General features: G+C 39.4%; 1 protein-coding gene across 1 annotated transcript; it reads left to right on the top strand.

Moving 5' to 3' along the window:
* Positions 1–595: 595 nt before the first annotated feature.
* On the top strand, positions 596–17,028 carry LOC131220139 (cuscuta receptor 1-like). The gene is made up of 3 exons (XM_058215109.1): positions 596–1,028; positions 1,169–1,243; positions 14,671–17,028. Exon 3 carries the CDS (start codon positions 14,835–14,837, stop codon positions 16,941–16,943), a length of 2,109 nt encoding a protein of 702 aa, XP_058071092.1. The 5' UTR covers positions 596–1,028; positions 1,169–1,243; positions 14,671–14,834; the 3' UTR covers positions 16,944–17,028.
* The last annotated feature ends 966 nt before the right edge of the window (positions 17,029–17,994 follow it).

The following is a 17,994-nucleotide window of genomic DNA, read 5'->3' as shown; positions in this document are numbered from 1 at the left end:
TATCATTGTCATCCCATCCCCATTGTTCCATTGTTTTTGGCCCGACATCATAGCAGCAGAGGATAACTTGAATGAGGGAGTAGATGTTCCATATAAATAAAACATGGTAGACAGCACAAAGATCTGCAACTACGTCTGCTCTTTCAGCCATTTTATTTTATTATACATTGCAAAAATGTATGTATGCAAAAATGGAGTTCAAATTTAATAATTGAAATTTAATTTGATAGTACATCCAAACACACTCAACAGTGCCATTTTGAATTGAGGCGGAGATGGCAAGGTATGTTTGCAACACTAAGATTCCATTAGGAGTACTTATTATTGAACTGCAATTATTGGTCAAAAGAGTTGGAAATGGCCAAAATTGAAAACCCGTTGGCTTTCTTAACCAATGAGTCCTGAATTTTAATTTTGACAATTTAAAGGTGGATTTGAGAAAACAAGCCAACAATTTAAAGAATAAAATTAATTAAGTTGATTATGATTGGCTTTCTTAACCAATGAGTCCTGAATTGTAATTCTGACAATTTCAAGGTGGACTTGAGAAAGCAGGTCAACGATTTAATTGAGTTGATGATGATGATGATTGGAAAAACCAAAAACAGAGTTGTTGTGATTTGAGGCATTCTCCCACAAATATACAGGGGAACATTTTTAATCTTTACAACTCAATCTATTTCATCTGGCGCACAAGGTCTGAAGTAATATGTTAGGAATAAAGGCCCCTAGTAAGTGTTTACCCTTGGCCATGCATGCTGTATTTGAGGAAATAATTTTATTTTATTTTTCATGTTAGATTAAGAATGGTTAGGATTTTCCCCTATTCTAAGCAGAGGCCCTAAACACAGGACGTACGTCATCCTATGCATGTTTCAAAAGATGGTCGAGATTGAGCAAGCTAGAGCAGCTAGACCTAAGGTCGAATTGGTTAAACAGAAGCATTCTACCATATTTGGGCGCACTCTCCTCCCTCAAGAACCTTGATCTAAGTGGGAATAATTTGGAAGGATGCTTCCCCTCAAAAGGTAAGTTGATTAACTGTAAAGAAATTAAACCAAAATTGATAATATTAGTTTAGATAATATTTTGAACTTTATTTAATGGTCATGCCTTCTCCAAATTCCTACTCTAATGTTATTTTTTAAAATTATTTAAATCTTGATAGAATTGGCCAACTTGAGCAAACTGGAGGCTTTGGATTTGAGAGAGAATCAACTCAATGGTTCCCTATGGCAGCAAGGTAAGAACACTTGGATCTTTTCTAATAAATGCTGGAGTTGAGTGTCTTTCACATGCACCTCGAAATGGCATTTGAAAATTCACATGCTGAGATATGCTTTTCATGACATTATTCTTGCCACCACTAGTAGGAAAATATATTCTAATGTTTTTTTTTTTTTCTTTTTCTAAATTTTGGTAGAATTGGGCAACTTAAGCAAGCTTGAGGTTTTGGATTTGAGATCTAACCAACTCAATGGCCCCTTAACCCTCCAAGGTAAGAGCACTTGGATCTTTTCTAATAAATGCTGGAGTTAAGTGTCTTTCACATGCACCTCGAAATGGCATTTGAAAATTCACATGCTGAGATATGCTTTTCATGACATTATTCTTGCCACCACTAGTAGGAAAATATATTACATCTTTGTGTGATAATAATCTTTAACTTTGAAAATGATGATTGTACCTTTCTACGGAGGATTTTGATAATATTTTACCCTCTTAGGATGATTTTTGCTCCCGTTATACTTAATGAAGAGGTGTTAAAGCAGGACACGAGGTGCATGCAACCTTCTTACATGTTCCTTGTGTAACCCAAAACTCTGTGGGGCCCACCACATGTCAGTATGGAATCCACTCCCTTGGCTGTGAGCCCAAATGTGAGAGATGCCACAAGAAACGCTGGGGATTTAACACCCACAGTCAACTTCCTTGGGGCCATAGAAGTTTTGGATCGGAATGATATTTTTGTTTTTCCTACATCCAAATGGGAGTTACCTTATGAACGGGTTGGATGGAATATAAGGATCAGCATGAGCCTCAGCAAGGTTTTAATGGTCGGTGTTTCCATTCCCAATCCATGAAAACTTGAATTTTGGATCTGCCACATTTTTGGAATCACATCTTAACCAGACTTTGCGAAACTGATGGGCGGAGTGGATGTGAGATGGACAACATGGTGGGCCGTACAGAGGTTTAGGCTGCACAGGCTCTCTGGAACAAGGATTGGCCAACACTCATCTCCGTCAAAGCAGGGCAGCTGTGCCCTCGCTGGCGTGCTCGGATATACCTTGCCTTGTAACCTTTATCAGATGGGAGGCGGATTTCTTGTGAAAGCTTTCACAGGAAGTTCCTGCTCAAAGGATTCCGGGGTGGGCCCACTGTGATATTTGTGAGAAATCCAACTCGTACATCCGTTTTTTTAATCTTATTTGAGGACATGTGAGAAAGAATAAGGTGGATCCAAAACTCAAATGGGCCACGAGAGATGAAAAAATGGAAATTTAGTTTTCACTGTTGAAATATTTATATGGCCACAAAGTTTTGTATCGGTCTAAGTTGTCAGTGTTTTCGCTTCATCCTGGTAAAAATGACCTTATAAACGGTTTGGATGACATATAAAAATCAAGGTGGAGCCTAGTAAGGTATCAACAGTGGAAACTCCTTTCCCCACTGTTTCATCTTGTATGGCCCAGTTGACTTTTGGATCCTCCTAATTTTTGGTCACATGTCTTAAAATGATCTCTAAAAATGAAGGGATAGATTAGATTTATCATAAACATCACAATGGACCCGACCTTGCATCCAGCACAAGAACTACCTGCCAAAGCCATTCGCAGGAAATCCCCGTCCTATCAGAGGGAGAGCAGGAGGGCGCGGATTTCCTTTAGCCGAAAGTTCCTACGGTATGCTAGGTGGGACCCACTATAACGTTTTAGAGAAATTCATCCCGTTCATCTATTTTGCTATTTTAGGACATGCGACTAATAGGAGGCGGATCCAAAACTCAAGTGGGGCCACACTAGAGAAATATAGGGAAACAAATGCCATTGAAACATTATTGAGCTCTACCCTGATGTTTCTGTTCCATCCAAACCGTTCATGAGGTCATTACCACTGGTATGAAGTGGAAACGCAAAAGCCCTAACCTAATACAAACTTTTGTGGTCATACAAATATTTCAATGGTGGTCATTATATCCCCATGTTTCTTCTCGTGTAGCCAACTTAAGTTTTGGACCCGCTTCATTTTTTGTTATATGTATTAAAATGATATTAAAAAACTGATGGACAGGATGGATTTCTCACAAACATCACGGTGGTCCCACCTAGAATCCCATCCCTGGCCCTTTCGTTTCAGCCAAAGCCTTCGAGGAAACCCGCCACTTACACCCGCACGCGGATTGCATCTTACTCCATCTGGGCAGGGCTTTGTGGGGCCCACCGTGATGTAAATGTTTTATCCATGCCGTTAATCGCTTTTCTCGAACCATTTTAAGGTATGATCCTAAAAATGAAGCAGGTCCATAGATCCAGTGGACCACACCAAAGGAAGCTGTGGTGATAATGACACCCACTGTTGAAACCTTTCTAAGGGCCACCGTAATGTTTTTTTACCATCAAACTATTCATAAGGTCATGTAGACATGAATGAAGTGAAAAAAACAAATATCAGCTTGATCTGAAACTTCTCCAGCTGCCAAGAAGTTTTTAATGGTGGACGTTCAATCCCCACTTTGTGGTCTACGTAAGCCCTTCACCTCCCTCTTTTTTGGTTCATACCTTAAAATGATCTTAGAAAAATGATGAACGGCGTGGATAAAACACTTACATCATGGTGGGTCCCACAGAGCCCTGCCCAGATGGATTACCGTATGGGCGGGGTAAGACGCAACCCGCGTCCCTTACACCCAAGTTCTCTGGTGTTCATCGTAACATATGTGTTATATCCACTTCATCCGTACATTTCACTGATTCATTTTACATTTCACTGATTCATTTTAGAACATGGATATCTAAAATTCAAGTAGGCCACGCCTCACAAAATAGTGGGAAAGGAAATGTCAACCATTGAAACCTTCTTGGGCTCACCATAGTTTTTACATACCATCAACCTAGTCCGATCAGGATGTAAAAAGAATACAGAATGTTAGGTGATTCCGATTAGGATGTAGAAAGAATACAGAATGTCAGTCTGATCCAGAACTTCTATGACACCTAAAAAAATAAGGCTTCAACAGTGTGTATTTCTATCTTCATTATATCATGAGGTGTGGCTTACCTGAGCTTTGGATCTTCCTGGTATTTGGGCTCATGTCTTAAAATGAGCTATCAAAATGGATGAGTATGTGTGTGTGTATCATGATGAGCCTCACTTAGAGTTACAAGGGATTCCTACATGGCTATGTTATAAAGACTAATAATGAGAGCTAGACAACACGTGTCCATTTGGAATTGTTAGTAACCCCGGTTTCACTCAAGGTAAGAAACAGCAAGTTCTATGTGGTCCACCATATTTTTTTATGTAAATCCTCTACTTCCACTAGGTGAGCTCTTTATTTTCACTGTACATGTAAAAGATTTGCCGAACAAAACTCCTTCGGGTCTCAAAAATGGTTTATGTAAATTTTGTGTCTTTTCTTCATCTTTGTGAGTTACACCTATTAATGTTTTTAATTAAAGATAAATGCCATGGTAACACCATAAGATCTCCAGGTTTTAGGAGATCTGATGGTTGTCATCATCCCCATTGTTCCCCGTTGTATGGCCCACCAAAGTTGTGTTTCTGCAGATTTTTTGCCTTGAGGTCCTAACATTAAGGATAACCTGATAGAGTAGAGATTCCATATAAAACTTGAAAAGCCCCACAGGATTTTAGATTGCCCTCCGAATTTGAAGCCATGTGAATCTCCTGTTTCCTGTGGGTTCACTGTGACATCTCAATAACATCCACTACGTCATTCTGCTTTGCTTTTTCATATTCACATGGTATGGTCCACCCTGAGATTAGGATCTGCCTAATTTTTGGGTTCATGGCCTAAAAGGAGTTGTCAAAATGGATGGACCACACCAATATACAATGCATACATAATAATCGACCACACCAATATACAATACATACATCATGTGGTGTGGCCCATGAGTTCTTGATATGCTATTGTGGTCCTGCAAAACTGATTGACAGAGTGGATTTGTGATGGAAATCTCTAAAGGCCCCACATCATTTCCAACCACATGACCTTCTTGTGCTACGTTAACAGGCCATCCATGTCGGGCAAAGAAAGGGAAGCTGTGCTTTTAACATGAAATGTATATGGTGCTTTGTGGGACCCACTATGATGTATGTGTTTAATCCACACCATCTATCCATTTTTAGATAATTTTAGGACATGATCCTAAATATGAAGCAGATCTAAGATTTAGTTGGACCACACCACAGGAGACAATAGATGCTCACCGTTAAAAACTTCTTGTGAGCTACAAGAGTTTTGAATCAATCTTATATCTATTTTTTCCCCTTCTTTTATGTCCGTGTAACCTAATCAACATGTTTCTGGAAAATAAACATTTTGGTGGGCATTAAGGTGGTCCCTAGGAAGTTTATAATGGTCGCCCTTTAATTACTACTGCTTTCTAAGGTCCACTTGAGATTTGCATCTACCTTATTTTTGGGATCATTCCATAAATTGATCCAGAAAAATGAATGGGCTATATGAATAGATCATGGTGGGTCCCACAGAAAACGGACAAGTGACCAAGCCTATGTTACCATGCAATCGGGTACACCGAATTTTTTTTTCCTTTTTTAGATTTTTTTATTTATAATATTTATAATAACACATGTTTACATCTAGGTACTTATTTAATTCTTATTAAGTAACCTCATTACTTAGTGGGCATTTTTGTTATTTTAAGAAAGCTGCAATCACCAACATAAGGTACCCGTTTGACAATAACTTGATAATTGATGAGGTATCTTAATAAAAGTTTACTTTAAAAAGGGTACTCAAATGTAAATATTACATTAATGAGATATTATTTTGCTAAATTTTCTTTCCAAAGCCGGTCAAAAATCAGTTTTAACTTTTACTTGAGAAAACGCTACCTCAAAATGGCCTTTTTATCCTTGTCAAGGACAGGTGTTACGCTGGGAAGCAAATCGGATGTTGCCCGGGTAAAACACCGGAGTGCGTTGGCCCACTTTGATATATATTCATGCCATCCATCAGTTTTCTAATTCATTTTAGAGCATGATTGCAAAACTAAAGTAGATCCAAATCTCAAATGGACCACAACATGGGAAATAGTTTTCATTGACCATTAAAAACCTCTTGTGGGCCATGAAATTTGGGAGCAAGATGATATTTGTGTTTTCCTTTCATCCAAGTCTGCGTGACCTTGTCAAATAAACATAACAGTTGGCTGTTAGAATTTTTATTGGTGAGTGTTCAATAACCACTCGTCTGTGGTGGAGTTCACTTGAGATTTGGATATGCTTGATTTTTTTTTTATGATACTGTCTTAAAATGAGCTGGAAAATTCCATGGAGGGCATTCATATACAAAACATATATTAAGGTCCCTCCCAAAGTCTAAGAAACCCACACTAGGTAATACACAACAACACTCGTGGTTGTTTCGTAAGAGTGGTAATGTATGTGTTGTATATTTACACCATCCATTAGTTTTTCCAGCTCATTTTAGAGCACAGTCCCAAAACTGATATCTACAGTAAAGGAAACGGTGATCATTTTGACCATTAAAAACTTCTTGTGGACCATGAAAGTTTTGGATCAAGCTAATATTTGTGTTTTCACTTCATCTAAGTTTGGTGTGGCGTGTTTGGATGGAAAATAAACATGACTGTAGCCCCTCAAATTCAAAGGGATATTTTTTTCCTCATTTCCTAAGATCAACTAGCAAAATAGATTCGAGGAGTGAATTTCATTGAGATGTCATAGTAGGCCCTAGTTTTGATGCACTAGCAGTGCCATAAGAATCAGTAAATAGGACATCCAATGAAGGGAAAACATGAATATGATCAGCTTGATCCAAAACTCTTGTGGGTCCCAAGAAGTATGTAATGGTGGGCGTTCAATCACCACTATTTCCTATGGTGTGGTCTACTTGAGATTTCAACATGCATCATTTTAGGTACCTAGCAAAATGGATGGATGAGGTGGATAAAACACATGCATCATGGGGGGAGCCACAGTACAATGGCAGTAGATCATGCTCCCAGTGGAACTATCAATAGGCAATACGCATGCGTGGAAGAAAGATTTGGTACTCTAGCAGAGTGTGTTAGACTATGCACATGCATTTAGAGTTTACATGCAAGAAATGTACTAATTTAAAACAAATTGCACAATTATTGGTTTCAGTTGAGATGTGTTATGAACCTAATATTACTCTTATTATATAATCTTCCTAATGGAATGATGAAAACCTATTAAATAAATTTCTTTTTTTCAGTTAGCTTGTTAGTAACATCCACTATCAGTACACACTCCACTGTTAGCCACCCCCACTAGGGAATCGATACCAAGACCTCAGTGTTGAAACAGTATATTCATTCAATCTACCACTTGAGCTAATTAAAAATGAAAAATATTCAATGATCTCATTTTAGTAAGCATCCACGAATGGAAGGTTAGGATTATACAAAGAATCTGACTTTTGCACTGTGAGTTTGGGACAATGGCTTCTACAGTCTAATTAGCTTAATTTAAGCTAATCAGTTCAATGTAAACATGCAATTTCTAAGGGGCGAGATGACTTTCTTTAACTGAGTTTCACATTGGGCCACCATATTCTCTATGTCAAATCCACTCCATCCATTCGGATTGTCCCATAGTGTTAAGCAAAAAATAAGCTCAATACACAACCTAGGTGGGCCAGACAACAAAAAACCTTGGGGACAAGATGAACATAGGTTTGTCTAGTATATTCCATTTAACCCGTTCATTAGATTCCCCTTAAAGGAATATTTCCATATTACAAAGGAAATATTAATTGTTAATTCCATACATCCTATGTCTGGACAGATAGGCACCACATGATACCAAAATAATTTCTAAAAAGAATTTTATTTTGCCAAATATATGATTCGAAAACCAACTTCAATTCTTTTGAGAAATGTTGTTGATAAGCAAACATAGAAATAATATTTCTTTTCCCACACTTTCTTGAAAACTAAGTTTTCCGAAAAATACAATTTTCTTTTCAATGCTTTTCATCTAAAGGCATTATATATATATATATATATATATATATATATGCACCTATGCACGTGTGCACCTTTACACACGTGTCATAGGTGTCGAATCCGAACGGTTCATAAGATGCGGAATCCTATGAAACCTTAAAGGTAAATTTTCACCCTGATCTAAGATTCTGGTGGGCCATAGGAAAGAGAAATTCAAAGCAAGGGAAGAAACTGTTTGCATTTTTCAAGGCCCACCGAAGTTTTGGGTCAAAGTAAAAATTTGTACCAAGGGGTTTCTTGAGGTTCTGCTTCATGTGGACCGTTCAGATTTTCAAGACTCATCCGATATGATGAGTTCTTAAAAAAGTTCGTATGTAGTAGGTACGAACTGGTTCGCAGGTGAACGTTTCCGTGTGTGTGTGTGTGTGTGTGTGTGTATATATATATAAGGACATTTCATATATGATAGAGTAAGGAAGTTTACAAGTATGGCAGGGTCTGTGAACAAAAAAGGAGAAACAAACCCAGAAGGGAAAAGAAAGAAAAAAGACAGCAAAAAAAAGATAGAAACGGACTAGCGTTCTCTGATGTATCCTAGACCAAGCTTGTCTAGGAAAAGCCTGCCCGAACTATGGGAGTAATATCAGCTAAGCCTGCCTTTTCATCTAGAGGCTGTTGCTTCATGGAATTTTAAATAAGAACATATCTTTTTGTTATTTTCAACTAAAGGTCTAACCTTTTGATATAAGGTTTATAAAGCTCAGGTTTGACTATGAAAAAAAGTGCATGGAAGTGCTCATTGATTGTGTTGAAGGCTCGGTCGGTTATGGTGTTGCCTCTTGTTATTGGTCCATGCCATTTCTCATGAAGTCACTCAGTAAAAAAAATAAAAGGAATTTTATAAAATAGTGTCTTCCTTTTATATAATAGTATCTCATTAACATGACATTTACATCTTAATACATTTTTTTAATCAAGTTTTCACTATGCTACCTCGTTAGTTAAGTTATTGTCAAACTGATACCTTCCCTTTTCTCTAAAGTTAGTTGAAAGAATATTTTTCCCTAAAATGATAAAAATGGCCACCAATCAATGAGATTGCTTCATAAGAATTAAATGAGTACCTACTTGTAAGTAGGTGTTATTAAAAAAAATATTCTTAAAAAGGAAAAAATCTTTGCAGATGTCCTATGGGAGATACATGATGTATCAACAAAGTCCATCCATTTTTCTAAATCATTTTAGGGCATGAGCCCAGAAATGAGGCGGATCCAAATCTCAGATGGGCCGCGCCATTGAAAACAGTATGATTCAATGGCCACCACTTAAAACTTTCTAGTGCCCACCTTAAAGCCCATGATAATGTTTATTTCCCATACAACATGTTGATTATGTTACAATGACCTGGATGAAGGCAAAAGACAAATATCAGCTTTATCCAAAACTTTTATATCCCATAAGAAGTTTTTAATGGTAGGCGTTCATGGCCACTATTTGTGGTGTGGTACACTTAAGATTTTGATCTACCTCGGTTCTTGCTAGAAAATGATCTGTAAAAATGCATAGATAATGTGGATTAAACACATACGATATGGTAGAGCCCACAGACCACCTTATGCAATCCGGTCGAAGGTATAGCTTTGGTGTCTTTGCCCCATGCGGAATGCCCGTGAGAAGTTCATGTAGTACAGAAATGATGTGGGGCCGCAGAAATTTCCTACACAAATCCAATCTGTCCATCCATTTTTTAAGATCACATACAAGTACAGGAGTCTAAAGATGGGGCAGATCGAAAATTCATGTAGACCACATCACATTAAAGGACGGGAATGTAAATGTCAGCTGTTGAAACCTTCTTAGAGCGGAGCATGAGTTTTATTGGTTATCCAAACGGTTCATAGGGTTATCATTACTCAGAAAAATTGTACGCACAAATATCATCCTGATACAAAACTTCTGTGGCCCTCGCGAACTTTCCATTGGCGACATCCAATTCCTACTTTTTCAGATGGTGCGGTCCATATAAAATTTGGATCTCACTGATTTTCAGATTCTTGTTCTTTCGTGCTCTTGAAAAATTGATGGACGGAGTAGATTTGTTATGAAAATCTTTATAGACCCCACACAGCTTTGAACCAGAGGAAGACTAGGGAGCTCAGGCAACCTGATACAAAATCTTTAATAACATGATTAATGAAGTACCTTAATGAAAATTTAATTAAAAAGGTGCTGGGATGTAAATAGAATACCAATGAGGTACTATTTTTTTGAAAATTTTAAAAATAAAACTGCTTAGGTATTTACATACATTTTGGTGATATAGGTATTTCTTCTGCCGCGCATTTCTCTTTTTTGTTTTTTTGTTTTTTTGTTTTTTTTGTTTCCTTTTCAGTTAGTACACACCCATGTCAGTACACATACTCCATGTTAGCCACCCCCACTAGGGATCGATAGCAAGACCTCAAGTGTTGAAACCAGGTATCTCCACTCGGTCTACCAGTTGAGCTATGGATTTAGGTGTGCCGTGCATTTCTCTCATTGGTAGCAACCGACCTATTGACGTGGCACTTCTGTGGGCCCACCATGATACATGTGTTATATCCATGCCATCAATCTAATTTCCGAGATCATTTTTGGTAACGAACCCTAAAGCCAAGCAGATCCAAAGTTCAAGTGGACCACATCATAGAAATCAACGGGATAGTGATGCCCACCATTGAAACTTTCCAAGGGCCCACTGTGATGTTTATTAGTCCCAAAGACACGGATGAAGGTAAAACGTAAATATCAACTTCATCCGAAACTTTTTCAGTTTTTTAGTGGTTTGGTCCACTCGGACCTGGGTATCCTTCAAATTTTGAGATTGATGCCCAAAATTAAGTTAGACGAAATGGATGGATGGTGATAATAAAGTCACATTTACTGTAGTGGGTCTCACAATGTCCTTACCCCCGAGAAGGGTCCCGCAATGTCCTTGCATCACCAAAACGAATACGCGGGTCAACAGCCAGCTAACTAGGGTCAAATCACTTTTCTGTACGTGTTCTATCCCCTCTGTCCATTCACTTTTTTAGCTCATTTTAGGACGTGAGTTCATGATGTAGATCCAAAGCTCAAGTGGACCGTACCACATAAAAAGTGGAGGATTGAACTCTTACCGTTGAAATCTTCTTGGGTGCCATGGAAGCTTGGAATCAGCAATCGAATAAACATTAGTCGCCCGAGGAAGTTTTTTACTGTGGGAGTTCAATCACCACTGTTTGGAGCTGATGTGGTCCACTTGAGATTTAGATCTATCTCATTTTTGGGCTCATGCCCTAAAACGAACTGCCAAAATGGATGGCATGCATGGATAAAACTAGAGGTGGGCATCAAGTTCGACCAGATTGGTCCAACTCGACTCAGTACCAAACTTTCAATGCTCCGTCGGAGCTTGATCTGATCCGGGCCGAGTTATGGCTTGATCCGATTCATCATACTGCTAGCCTGACCTGAACCAAGTCCGACTCGATCAGGGAAACCGAGTCGTATCGGGTTGGGTACGGTTTGGATCAAATCCTCTGTTTCAATGGTAGACATTCAACCCCACTGCTTTTTGCATTGTGGTCTACTTGATCTTTAGATCTGTCTTATTTTTCGACTCAAGCCTTAAGACGAGCCCACCAAATGGATGGACGGTTTGGATATAACAAGAACATGGTGGTGGGCCTCACTAGGGGTTAAAAGAGATTCCTCTACCTCTGTGTTACGAAGGCTCAGAGACAAGTTGTGTCCAGTTGGAATCGTTGGTAACCCCTGCTTCACTCAGGGAAAAAAACAACAAGCTCTGTGTGGCCAACCATGCTTTAAATATAAAGGAAGAGGATTGGCTGGTGTACCACACGCCACCTATCTGGCTGCTGTGTGACGTCATCAAGTTCTGTGGGTCCCAGCATGTATGTGTTATAGCTAAACCGTCAGTCCATTTCGTGAGCTCATCATAAGGCTTTATCGGAAAAATATGAGATATCCAAAGATCAAGTGGACCTGATGTAGAGCGGGTCGCGGACGCTTTCATGTCCAAGATGGATCAGAGAAGGCCCAATCAAAGGCAGAAGTCATCAAGACCATCAGAACCTTAAAACAGACATATCTCACAAACTGGAATGAGTTACTCGACGTACCAAATATGATTTTGGGGTAGGACGAGCTACTTTAGCCAACCAACTCGACTATGCCGGGATGCCCACGCCTAATTTGCGAGATTCCATCAGATCGACTGTCAAATTTCATGTTTATTTCTGTTTCTACTATTTATAGTAAGTTTGAATTTGATTATAACTCTTCATCCGTTAGGCTTTAGGAGTTGTGTCCAGCATTAAAATTCTTAGAATAATTAGGAGAATAATGTGGTTAAGCAACATGCGACACTTACTATCAAAGTAAATTTACTATTTATATTAAGTTATGAATTTTAAGGAGTTTTAGTTATAGTTTGCTTCTAATTTCCCTGTCATTGCTTTGTATCCCTATTTAAAAGGTTGTGAACTCGTTTATCTAAAACAATTAATCAAAATTTGAATTTATTAGAATTTATTTCTATTTTCTTACTTTCTTTTCTCGTGGATTCGAGAAGTCTCCACGAGGTGTCCATAGAAGCTCCATGGGTTCGGACTACTTATCCTTGAGGAAGACGGTGATCGACCTCATCACGTTCATCCTTGCATCAGGACCACAGTACAAAAATAAGTGGGGGATTGAACATCTACTAGCTAAACCCTTTTAGGGTTACGAAAGTTTTGGATCAATATGATATTTGTTTTCCCTCTTCATCCAGGTTTGTGTGACCTTATGAACAGATTAGACGGAAAATAAACGGTATATGGTGGGTCTACTAATGTTTTAACAGTGAAAATCATTTTCCCTACTGCTATTTGTGAGCTATTTGTGATGTGGTTGACTTGAGATTTGGATATGACTCATTTTTAGTATCATGCTCTACACTGATCTCTTCAAATGGATATATCATTGTGGGCCCCTGTAACTTTGATCTCCTTTGAACCGTTTTTACAACTCAGAGCTTGAGGACCATCGCCGCTCATCTTCGCATGACACGTACCCACACCAGCCAGGTCGGTGGTGTGTGGTACACCAGCCAATCAGCTTTCATATGTATATAAAAGATTTTTCCAAACAAAACTCCTTTAGGCCTAAAAAAAAATTTGTTAATGTACCGTTTCTCCTAAAACCTATGAAGTACAGACGGTGTTGCATGCCTGCTTGAGTTTTGAATCACAGAGAATTTTGTGTCTTCTTCCTGGTGAGTTACACCTTTTAAGGTGTTTGATTAAAGATACTGACCCATACACAAATGTATGAAGTAGAGTTTTGGCCTGAGGTCCTGTGGAATGGCCCATCCCCATTGTTCCATGTGGAATGGCCCACCAAAGTTGTGCATCTGGCTGATATTTTGGCCTGAGGTCCTAGCATCAATGATAACCTGATCAATGAAGTAGAGTTTCCATATAAATCTTGAAAGTCCCCGTAAGATTCTGGTTTGACCTCCAAATTCGAAGAAATACAAAACTCCTTTTCCTACTTCCTATGACACCGTCCGTGTGACAAAACTCTGGGCCATTATATCTTGCCAGCTGATCTTAGGACATGAGGGCAAAATTAGGCAGATCCAAAACTTAAGTGGGCCACACCACCAGAAATTCCCACCATGTTCAAATGTTCAATGTTTTGGATCAGTCGCACAGTGTACAATGGGCCACACATGCATTTAAATTCCTATGGCGCCATGTGCACTGTGGGACCCACATGCATGATCAGATGGTAAGTAGATCAGATCATTGACTGGATCATTAAACCGTAGGTCCATGGCGTGAAATGTTTACAGCCCCATATACATGCACTACCAGCCCATTTGTCTCTAAATATGGATGATTAAAATAAAATCGTCTGGATCACTAATCAATGGGGCCTATGGTGCGGAGCATTTACAGTGCCTTGTTTTCATAGATGGATCTATATTGCTTTGTTATTATAGTAAAACTAAATGATTAGAATTACTATCCAACTAATCGATCCAGAGGATCCAAAATACATGGCAACCATGAAAAAAAACCACACCCATCCATGTTGCAAGTGAGCCATCTCATTCATACGTTTGGTCATGAGGCACTTGTTGTTTTAAAGCATCACTTTCATCCATGGGTGGGGAAATGGATGGCTATAAAACAGAATGTCAACTTACAAATTGATTGGATCATCAAATTCGTGCAATTTTTTCCTATGGTAGCCCATGAAAGATTCCATTGATGTAACCGGCAACTTAGATCGATCAATTGGACTACAAGCTCTTACCCATAGTACTTAATTAGAACACTATAACTCTTATTACATTCAGAGCACAGGATCATTTCTCTTATGACCAACTGAATTTTGTAGTGATAAGTTAATTACATTTTCATTTTTGTAGATTTGTGCAATCTGGAGAATCTCCAAGAACTGGATCTTCGAAGAAATGAATTGGAAGGGAGCCTTCCTCCATGTCTCAGCAACTTGTCATCCCTCCAACTACTTGATCTCTCCGAGAATAGACTCAGTGGGCAAATCTCCTCATCTCTCATCTCTAGCCTCACAATGATCCGGTTCCTTTCTCTCTCTTACAACCGCTTTGAGGGGTCTCTCTCATTTAGCTCATTTGCTAATCTTTCCAAGCTCGAGGTTGTGGAACTTTCGGTACTGAACGGTACACATCCTGATGGCGATGTTATAACTTATCCCAATCAGTTAGAGGTTGAAACTGAATCCACACCTTGGGTTCCAAAATTCCAGTTGGAAGTCCTCCACCTATCAAACTGCAACATCAACAAGCTCGCTGGTACCATTCCCAGCTTCCTTTCCACCCAATATGACTTGATATCATTGGACCTTTCCCACAACAACATGAAGGGAAACTTCCCATCTTGGTTGTTAGAGAATAATAAAAGACTTGGAATGCTAGACCTTGGAAGCAACTCCTTAGCTGGCCCATTCCATCTGCCACCTCATTCTAACAACCCAACTGCATTTTCTCTGGACGTCTCCAGCAACCACATCTCCGGACAACTTCCTGAAAATATCGGTTTCCACCTTCCAAATTTAAGATACTTAAACATGTCTACAAACGCTCTTCATGGTACCTTTCCTCTGTCGATGGGTAACATGAGTGAATTGTATTCTTTAGATTTGTCGAGAAACAATTTTTCAGGAGAAATACCAGAGCAGTTGACCATGGGTTGCATTTCATTGACGATTTTGAAGCTATCAAACAATAGATTACAAGGCCCAGTGTTTCCGACTCGTTCCAACTTGACTTGGTTACAGTATCTGTATTTGGATGGCAATCAATTCACCGGGAGGATCTCAGCTGGTATATTCAAAAACCCTCATCTACAGTTTTTGGATGTTGGTAAAAACAACATATCAGGTCGTCTTCCTGCACAGATTGGGAACTCTTCTCAGTTGAAGTGGCTTTCCATGCCAGAAAATTATTTAGAAGGTCCTATTCCAGCCGAGTATTGCAACCTATCTAGTCTTTCGCTTTTGGACCTTTCCCAAAATAGAATTTTTGGTTCCATACCTTCATGCATCAATCTATCTCTGAAATTCTTACATTTGCAAGGAAATGAGCTTACAGGATTGATGCCAAATGCTTTATCCAAAATTTCCTCCCTTGTTACATTGGATGTCAGTGACAACTACTTCTCTGGTAATATTCCAAATTGGATTGGTACACTTCAAAATTTAAGGTTTCTTCTCCTTGGAGGAAATAATTTGCAAGGTCACATTCCCATGCAGTTGTGTCAACTGAAGAGCGTCAGCATATTAGATCTTTCACACAATAATCTCTCTGGTCCAATACCGATGTGCTTTGGTAATATGACATTCGGGAGGGCAAGAGTAACTGACTTCTCAACTTTGGTTTTCTCTCCATGGGGTTTCGATTTCAGTTCTGGTCAGCTGCCTGGATACCGTATTGAAGTTAGTTTGCCTAGTATATATGAAGGTTTGATAGATTTTGAGGAAGAAGTGGAGTTCATGACAAAGAAGAGGTCTGAAACTTACAAGGGGGACATTCTCTACTTGATGTCCGGTGTAGATCTGTCATGGAACCAGTTAACAGGTGAAATTCCTCCTGAAATTGGACATCTGACTGATATTCATGCATTGAACTTGTCCCACAATCAATTGAGTGGACCAATTCCAAAAACCTTCTCAAATCTAAAACAGATTGAGAGCTTGGACCTTTCTCACAATAGATTGAGCGGGGAGATTCCTCCTCAACTAACTGAGCTCTACACCTTATCTACATTCACAGTGGCATACAATAACTTATCCGGTTTCTTACCGGACATGATGAAGGGGCAGTTTAGCACCTTTGGAGAAACCAGCTACGAAGGCAATCCCCTACTCTGTGGACCACCACTGAAGAGTTGCTTCTCCACTTCTCCGCTACCACCTTCAATGCCAACAACGTCAGGCGACGAGGATGATGGAGATGACATAATCTTCTATGCATGCTTTTCGGTGTCATGTACTATGTCGTTCTTGCTTTTCATAGCACTTCTCTACATCAACCGCTATTGGAGAGGTCTATACTTCTATTTCGTTGATGCATGTATCTATTCATGCTATTATTTTGCTTTAGACAGCTACTATTTTGCTTTAGACAACGTTCGGAAGGTTTTCAACCGGCCACGTGCATAACCTTCAAGTCAGATCAGTTTCTCCCTGTAACTCTTATTGTAAGACAATAATAATCATGTTTATCATGGCGTGACTTTTATCTCAACCAATGTTTCCATCGCTTCTTTGTTTGGTTGTGCAAGTGAACTGAAGTATGCGGTTGCACGTAAGGGGAGACCCATAGATGCTTGCTAGTGTGAAATCAGAATCATTCGTTAAATTGCCCAACCACACATGCCATGTCTGATCCAAATATTTCTTAAGGGAATCCGGATCCTCTTCAGGTGCTCTGCAGCACGCACCATGTGAAATCCAAGTCAGTCATTAGGCAGTCCCCACGACATTTGGAACCGACCAAAAGTAAAACAGATACATTCTTCCTTGTCTGGCCATTGCATATACACGATGAGGCTGTAAGATGTCGTCTTGCTAATGTTTAGGTGGTAAAAGGTCAGAACACTTCCCATGGTCCAAATTCAATAGACGTTTGATGCCCACCTGGTGAGTGGACTTACAACATCTTTTCACCCTGCCCATAGAATATTTCTTCCCTACTTGAGCTTGGACAAGCGGAGGCTGCTGGATGATCAAGACAGTCGATTTAATAGGCCACGGCATGGATGGAAGACTCCACAAAATCTTTAAGATTAGAAGATCCTGACCGTCAACAACTCTATGGCCTCTTTCCCACACGGAAATTCGATCACAGCCCTTTTATATTTCTTGTTAACCATCTATTGCATTTAGGGCACCCAGTGAAAAGAGGTAGAATTTTTTCACCAGTGTTAGTTTTTGCTTAATCCTTTATTCATAGTAGGGCCCGTAAGTTCTGGATCAGTGAGAAATGGGCCTCACCATGGAAGGGGTATACCTTGGGCCTCACCAGTGAGAAACCAGCCTAAAAAACACTACCACAAGGAGTGCGGGATTTCCTTGGTCGGGAGGGACCCCTTCCCCGTCTGTTCCTAAATACCTTCCCGAGGGAGTGCTGGACCACTTCGTCTAGGGAGGCTTCTGCACTTCAAATGATATGGACTCTTGCATATGGCCTCTCAAACCATCAAGCAGTTTT

Source organism: Magnolia sinica, chromosome 12 (assembly GCF_029962835.1).
Source record: "Magnolia sinica isolate HGM2019 chromosome 12, MsV1, whole genome shotgun sequence".
Lineage (NCBI taxonomy): Eukaryota > Viridiplantae > Streptophyta > Magnoliopsida > Magnoliales > Magnoliaceae > Magnolia > Magnolia sinica.
Note: the sequence above shows the minus strand (reverse complement) of the source record. Positions and strands in the feature narration are given on the sequence as shown.

What these genes read in the sequence shown, in the direction of transcription:
- LOC131220139 (XM_058215109.1), top strand. Translation starts at nt 14,835, where the DNA reads ATGATCCGGTTCCTTTCTCTCTCTTACAACCGCTTTGAGGGGTCTCTC.